This window comes from Teleopsis dalmanni, chromosome 1 (assembly GCF_002237135.1).
Source record: "Teleopsis dalmanni isolate 2A chromosome 1, ASM223713v2, whole genome shotgun sequence".
Taxonomy (NCBI): Eukaryota; Metazoa; Arthropoda; class Insecta; order Diptera; family Diopsidae; genus Teleopsis; species Teleopsis dalmanni.
The window spans coordinates 11,278,772-11,286,772 of NC_051846.1; the positions used below are offsets into that span (position 1 = coordinate 11,278,772).

The 8,001-nt window shown below is 31.4% G+C and overlaps 2 protein-coding genes across 2 annotated transcripts in view; both read left to right on the forward strand.

The window, feature by feature from the left end:
• The first annotated feature begins 2,942 nt into the window (after positions 1-2,942).
• LOC119677307 (nucleoporin NUP42-like) lies at positions 2,943-3,968 on the forward strand. Its single transcript, XM_038088590.1, has one exon. The coding sequence runs from the start codon at positions 2,943-2,945 to the stop codon at positions 3,966-3,968; it is 1,026 nt and encodes a 341-aa protein (XP_037944518.1).
• Positions 3,969-7,585: 3,617 nt separating this feature from the next.
• Positions 7,586-8,001, forward strand: part of LOC119670677 (uncharacterized transmembrane protein DDB_G0289901-like) — an 11,395-nt gene continuing 10,979 nt past the window's right edge. Inside the window, exon 1 of the mRNA XM_038081046.1 lies at positions 7,586-7,676. The gene's annotated coding sequence lies outside the window, so the exon portion shown is untranslated. The remainder of the gene's footprint in view (positions 7,677-8,001) is intronic.

Below are 8,001 nucleotides of genomic sequence, written 5' to 3' on the forward strand. Positions count from 1 at the left end.
AAACCTCGTGTGTATTTTTTAGATTATTTAAAAAATTTAAGTTACAAAAATTTTTTATTTAATTATTTGATGAAAGTCCTGATAATATTTAAATTGAAGTAACTTTAATTTAAATTCCCTTTTCCCTTCTGTGAAAGCATTTATTAAGTGCTTTATGTTATCCCCCCTCTCGTAGCATACGAAGTGATTCCCTATGCCTGCCACACAGGACTTTTTATATTTTGTTAGAGATAACAATGTGCTATTCTCGTTTCTAACGAGCTTAAGTAATTTATTATTCTGCGCACAGTCCGGCCTTATCCCAGCTGCACACATTACAAGTGGCCAACTCTTGTAAAGATAAAATCCTAACGAAGGCATTAAAAATTTTCCACTTGCACTATGTTTCAATTATACGAAATTTTAGAGCACGAATGTCTCCGCAATACCGTAACTGCCTTAAATTGGGAACTTATGAAAATTTAATACTAAACAGTTTACGCCAAGGTTTATGATAGAAATATTTCATTGTTTAGTTGCCGGAGTCGCTGAGCTTTAATTGTGACTTATTTGCACTGCGAACACAGATAGTTCTGTCTGAAATAAAATTAATATATTGGAACTTGAAGAAGAAAGTTATGAAAATGTTGGAAAATATTTATTATTCTTAACACTTTAAGAATTTTATATGATTAAACTGTAAAACTTGTCAAATAGACTAATAGATCAGTTATAGTCAGTAACAATAATAGATAGTACTAGGCATCTATTTAAAATAGTATTCCCGTACGTAGACAGCATTTTTACTCTACATATTCTGTGGAAATTAGCAAATAAATTTTATAAACTTTCGTTTAAATTAGCAATGAACTGAATTGTATTATGGACAAGTAAACCCCGTAGTATCTGAAACAACAGCAAACAACTATCCATGCAAAGGTTTTTAATGCCTCCCATAAAAGCAATACAGTGGAAGTGTTAAATTCTTTTACATACAGGATTAAAATTTTAATTAATTTTGCTTTAAGTATGTACATAAATTATGCGAATTCCTTTAAAGCTCTTAATCCTTGAACATGCAGAAACCGCAAATATTGTCGTTAATTCAAATTGACTGTCAGTAACAATGCCCGGGGAAGTGCACTGCAACGCAAATATGGAATTCGTAATAAAGATTTTCCATTAATCGAGGCCAGCAGTGTCAACATAAAAAATGTATTTTAAAATATGCTTTTATAAATATAAATATATGTATAAGAATATGTCGCCTGGTATTAATGACCAATGGAATAACAAAAGCTACTTAATTAATAACAATAAGACAAACGCAACAGAACAGTTTCAATATTAAAATATGAGAAGGAAATTGCAGGATATGGAAAAAGATGGTATAGTCAAAAATACGAGGAAGCCATGTAAAAACGCTTTTGTTTAAATTATGTCCATTATATTTCACATTATATTCGAGATTAATATTTAATAAACTTTATATTTACAATAACCTTATTAAAATTATGCTGAGTTTTAAATACTTACTGTGTAAACCCCCCGAATGCAGAAAAGGAATTATGTTGTTTTTAACTTTTATAAGGAATCTTTTGCCTCCGTTGTTAATTAATTTAATAGGTAGTTCGCAGTTTTCGGAAATCAAATGAATGATTCCAATTAATTAACCAGATAAAAGAATAGTGAAATAATAACAAATACAATATTTTAATTTATCAGCAAAATGCTATTGGAAAAAACACAACCTGCAAGACGTGGCTTCCGTTAGAGGCTTGAGAGGTTTTTTTGCTAGAAAGTGAGTTAAAAAGTCCGTCATGGAGCTATGGGTTAGGGAAGGAAGATAGATATAATTAACTTTATTGTTCAATTGTTACATTACATTGAGCTTTCTGAGTGACTTAAAAACTATCATTCCGTCAAGAATGCCAGCTAGAGTTGCATTTATCACTACAGTCATATATCATGGTAAGTGAAGGGACACAACAAAGGCCTGTGTAGCTTTCTCTTCTTGTGAAAGAATGTTTGTGCAGAAAATAATGCATTACACCTAATATACATACGTGTGTATATGACGCATATGAATATTGCGCATTCAATATTTAATTAAGCTATATTGTGTTGGTGTAATAGGACTTCTGATAAATCCACCATGAATGTCTAAATGAAACCCACCGACCATTAATTTTAAAATATCTAATTGAACAACGTTGTCAGGATGGGAGCAACAGTACTCTTAGGTTGAAAGCTAGTTGAGGCTAGTTGAGACAGTGCACTTGAGCATTTTTACTCTCTACTAACTACGAGATTTCTTCATAACACCTTCCACGCCTTGATTGGATTAATGTTTATCACTACACCAGACTAAGCAATAATTCACTTCAGATCTGCATACCTCCGCGAAGAGCCTGTTACCATTCTAAGATTTGATAACGTGGTGTTGGTAAGCCAATCCGTTTTCAATCCGTAATTAGCTCAAGAACTGCTTAAATACTGGAACAGAGTTGTCGGCTTTTTGATATTACTTGCAATAAATTGGAAACAAGTATATAATTTCATATAATGTAATGTTAAAATTAAATCGATTCCTTCAAAAAATACTTTTTTTTTAATTTCGCATTCATTTCCTTTAAAATCATAACTCAGTCAATAAAATAGCTGATTTAAATGATAAAAGTCGCTAATGCCATTCCTTGTCAAACTTTAAGTAAATGTGAGTGGCTTTAATTTAAGATAATAAATTGCTTAATATTTCTGTTTTATAAACGTTTTATAAACTAGCAACAGAAATCCGCTTATTTTATTTTATCATATTTTAGCAACCCTGTTTTTGAAATGTCTTTTATAATATCTAGTCATATATTTTCTGTCATTACCTTGTATTTAGTAAGTTATAGATAGAAATTTCTAAACACTAAATCTTACTTTTTACAACAATCTAGTAGTAATTTGACGGCATAATGGCAATTTGTAAATATTTTTTGCGTGGCCAGTGTTGGTATGGTTCTAGATGTTGTAATGAGCATATTGATATTGAACAAATCATAAAAACTGATATACAAGAGACAATTCATGGCAATCAGTGGCTATTGTCGTGCTATGGACCGTTTAGTGGTAAACCGTGTATACCAGATTTTGTTAAAGATCTATCGTTTGAAGAAATTCGTGCGGTGTATTACAAAGGTAATCAGATAAATGATTTTGCAAAGGTTCATCAAGCCGTCAACAAGCAATTTTTGGAAGCAATGCAGAAGTTGAAAGCGCTTTTGAAGTTTACTCCTGATATTGTAAAAATGGTAGTCAACATTTATGAATATAATGACAAGTCTGTTACGAGTGGCATTACTAAGACTAATCAAAATATTTTTGAAGCTAGTAATTTTAAAACTATGCAAAATATTGCGTCGGTTGGTGATTCGTCGTCTGTAGAACAGAGTTTTGGGTCCATTTTTAAAAAATCATACGTACTGAACTCAAATTCAATTTTTAGTGGTTCCCAAACTAATTCTTTGTTTTCACAACAAAATCATGGAATGCAAGCGCAGAGCAATAATTCAAATTATTTTGGACAAGCCTCAAGTGTTGAGCCACAAAAACAATTCTTCGGTGCATTTGGTCAGCAACAACAACTACAATACACAAAATCAATATTTGAAGAATCTCACGGTGCAAATAATATATTTAATTCAAATACTCCAAGCATCTTTTCTAATCAATTTATACAAAATTGTGAACAAAATCAGTCTACTAACACACTTTTTCAAAGTGAAATGCAGCAGATATTACCGCCATCTAGTGAACCAATGTTGGTGGTGGAACAACCTCAGGAGCAGTCGTTTCAGTATTTAACTGATGCAATAATCCCAGCAACTCAATTATATACACCATTACAATTGTTAACTAATGAAGAACTTGAGGCTTTCAAATCAGATACATTTACTCCAGGAAATGTGCCAACGAAACCACCACCAAAAGATTTATGTTAAGTAAAGTAAACGTCGACTAAAAATATCCATGAATGCTTGCATATTAATTAAGAATACACCATCAACCCAGTCATAAGACAGTAACTTTGAATGATTTGAAAAATCCAGCTGTATTTGTTTGCATAAAAATGAACATATTGCTTTAGGACGTGCCATATGTAACAATATCATGGCCTTCAAATATACCATATACTATGTCGAAATATGTATTTTCTGTTATGTGAAATATATCAAATTTATAAAAAATGCAATTAGAAATAAATTATAATTCATGTTTATTATTATTATGTTCAGGCTAGTTGGGTCAGTGCACTTGAGCACTTTTACTCTCTATTAACTGCGAGGTTTCTTCATAACATCTTTCTACGCCATGACTAGTTTATTGTTTATCATTTCAACATTTCTTCCCAGGGAGCCTGTAACCATTCTGAGATTCGATAACGCGGTGCTGGTAAGTCTGTCAGTTTTCGCAAATAATTTCAGGCCTCTATTCTTAAGGTATTTTTGATCGGATCAATGTTAGGTCCCTGAGAATGTCATTCGTCCTAACTTACCATTGTGGTACTATTGAGAAAGTCTCTTTTTAGAGCCTGGCCTCTAAGCACAAACGATTTTACGCTTGTCGAAAGATAGTTGTTTGAGACAACCGCTACACCATCTATATAGAGTGACGGAACGCGATCCAAGAATTACTTTTTGTATTAAGCAGTTTCCTTGTCATGGTTGTTTATGTGAATATTTAGTTCATACATTTTGCTCATACTCACATATAGCACCGCTTACATATATAAATTATTTATCTGATTTAAGAGATGGAAATGTAAAATTTCTTTTCTACAAGTTTCAAGATTATTGGAAGTTATTAAAGCTGCGATGAAATCTAATTTTGACAACAAATATTCTGTAAGACTGGGAAATGAGAAACATATAGTATACCGCAAGTTGACAGTGTAATGTCAGTATTGAAGTCACACATATGGATATTACAATTTCATTTTGAGGGAACCCATTCTTTTTTAATCTGAAAAGTTTTCTGGCACTTTTTTAGGATAAAATGCGACGGTTAAGAAGAGTTACCGTTAGTTATATTATTTGGTGGAGTTAAATTATACATAAGGAGAAGCGTCAAAAAGGGATTTCAGAGCTTGAAACTTCTGAGACAGTATGTATATATGCAGCTGTGCTGGTACAAAGAAAATATCACCATTCGATAATTTTGTTACAACAATATTTTAAATTTCTAATCTTGTGGATTCTGAAATATGTTTATATTTTGTAAAATATTAAGAAATCGGTGTCCTGATTTTATTTCTTAATTGGTCTGAAACAAATGCCTTTGGAATTGTGCAATTCCTTTTTGTTGTTTGAATTACCATCGGTAAAAAATAAATTAAAATTTTTTGAAATATCTGAAATCAAGTTGAATATCTTACTTTATATATTCATAATTTTTCTTGGTGCCATAAATGTTGGGGAGTATTTTTCTAGGCTTCATGACACAACTTTCTTTCCTTAGCTTCAAAATATCGTTTTCGTTGCTATTAAATTCAACATAAGAAGTTTTGGGATTTAAAATATTGCTAGCATTTGGTAATTTATTTGTATCATAAATGTTACTTCTTGAGTTTTGTGTTATATCATCGTGACACTAGCCATTATTTATAGTAGTTTCTATTGAATGAATAGCTCTAAAGTGCGATTTAAATAATGTATAGTTTGCAAAGTATTGATTGTATTTATTTTGTTCGCATTGAGTTTTCTCACCTCCATCTACGAAGTGGTAATATTTCAAATGACATGAGATTTTCTACATTTGTGAAGAACCTGATGCATTTAAAACCAGAAAATATTTTGTGTTGATACGTAAAGATACGTAAAGATGTGAAGCTTATTAGTTATGTGATATTGGGTGATTTAATATCGAAAGCAACTTTGATGTTATAAAAAAATGTTTCAATAATTACCTGAACCGGCTCCCAAACTATAGGATATTTTCAGGAAAAAACATTAAAAATTTTTAAACATGAATCGAGAGCAGCAATAAATGAAGTATATTTGTGTAGTGATTTATCAAAGTATATTTAGAAGCATTTTATGTCCTATTCTTAAGGTCCCTCTATAATAATAAATGGTAGAAATAATTAAATTAAATTAATTGGACTTATATATGGGTTCCTCTATTTTCCTCTCGTACTCGGTAATATTTTTCAAATATATTGTGAAAGTCAAATGGTGTCAGCCTGGAGATTCAAGGAAGAACTACTAGTGCCAACAGATGTTACTTCGCGCTAAGTAGGCAATTAAGAAATAAAGCCCTCCCTTGACAAACAAAAATCACGCTATTCAAATCTCTTATCATGCCTGTCCTGCTGTATGGTGCAGAAGCTTGGACAATTACGAACAGTGATGAGAAGGCATTAGGAGCATTCGAGAGAAAAATTCTTCGAAAGATCTATGGTCCCTTACGCGTTGGTGATGGATGTCAAATCAGATGGAATGATGAGCTGTATGAGCTATATCGCGACATTTACATAGTTAAGCGCCTTAAGCAACTTCACTGACTTGGTCATGTCGTGTGATTGGAAGAAAGCGCTCCGACTAGAAAGATGTTTGATTCGGTACCCGCAGGTGAAAAACGCGGTAGAGGACATCCGCATCTTCGGTGGAAGGACCAGGCGATCAACGATTTGGGAGCGATCGGTATTACTAACTAACGACAGCAAGCAACTAATCGGGTTGACTAGCGGAGGCTATTCGACGCGGCCAAGGACGATTCACGTTTGTAATAACCAACTAAGTAAGTAAGTATTGTAAAAGTTTCTTAGGCATCCAAAATTGTTGGACAGTTAAACGGCTGCGACACTGGCGGTTTAACTGACTGTTTGAATATTTCGCATACAACTATCCACTTGAAGGTTTTCTTCCTTGTCGTTTAATGAAATAATAATTCTATTTAGAATTAAATCGAAACATGACGTGTTACAGGGAACAAAGATTTACTAATATCGTCTCTGCGTTCTTATCCGTCGGAAAAATATTACTTATTTGTTGAACTAAGCTCGAAGAGTCTAATGTTTTAATTATATAGTTTTAGATAGGGTTATATCTATATATAATATATATTACAGATTATATATATAATATGTTACATTACATGTAATATATTAGGTTCTGTCATCCAACTTGCGCCATTTTTAGGAAAAGTGCTATATAAACTGCGAAAATAACTGATGTAGTCTGTAGTCAGTATAAGACTATGCTGGAGTCCAAATAATGGATGCGATTATATACTTTCTTTTAAATTATTCCTTTGACTTAGTTTCAATATTTAATTACTATTAAATATTAAGTTATCAATATTTGTTTGCGTAGACATAGTATAAGTTGCATCAAAATAATTAAACACGTCAACACTTGTTAATACGTTTAAGCAACACTGGTTTAATGCAAATGGCAGCTAACTTAAATTTTTGACGAATTTCATTCGGAAACTATCTTCCTCCGTAGATAACAGTGAAATATTGCAGTGTCTTGATTTTAATTAATTCAACTTGAAAATTTCAAAGAATTCATATTATATTGCTTTCATTGCTTCATTTTTCAATATATTTCAAATTTGAATTATAGAGAATTGAGAAATCTTTTTTATTTCACAAATCAGTGAAAATATTATTCATTTCCTAAATCTGTGAAAATTTGTTGTCTCAGGTGAGTAAAAACTAAATGTCTTATATACAAGAATTAAGAACCTTTAAGGCCTTCAAATTAAAAAAAAATATAGACGAGAATTACATGAATATTATAAAATTTAAAATTTCACTTTAGAAATTCAGGTACAGAAATTTATCCGAAAAAATTTTTTCTCTATATGGATGTGAAATTTTTTTAGGTTATGTATAGTAACTTCTAGAAAAGTCCAAAAAATCATGCTTCAATTAAAAATTTTTTATTTAGAATTTTTCTTTAAATTTGTCTGAAAAAACTTTTTTCAATATGGATGTGAAATTTTTTTTTAGGTTATGTATAGGTTATG

Coding starts and splice junctions, on each gene's coding strand:
- LOC119677307 (XM_038088590.1), top strand. CDS start 2,943: ATGGCAATTTGTAAATATTTTTTGCGTGGCCAGTGTTGGTATGGTTCT.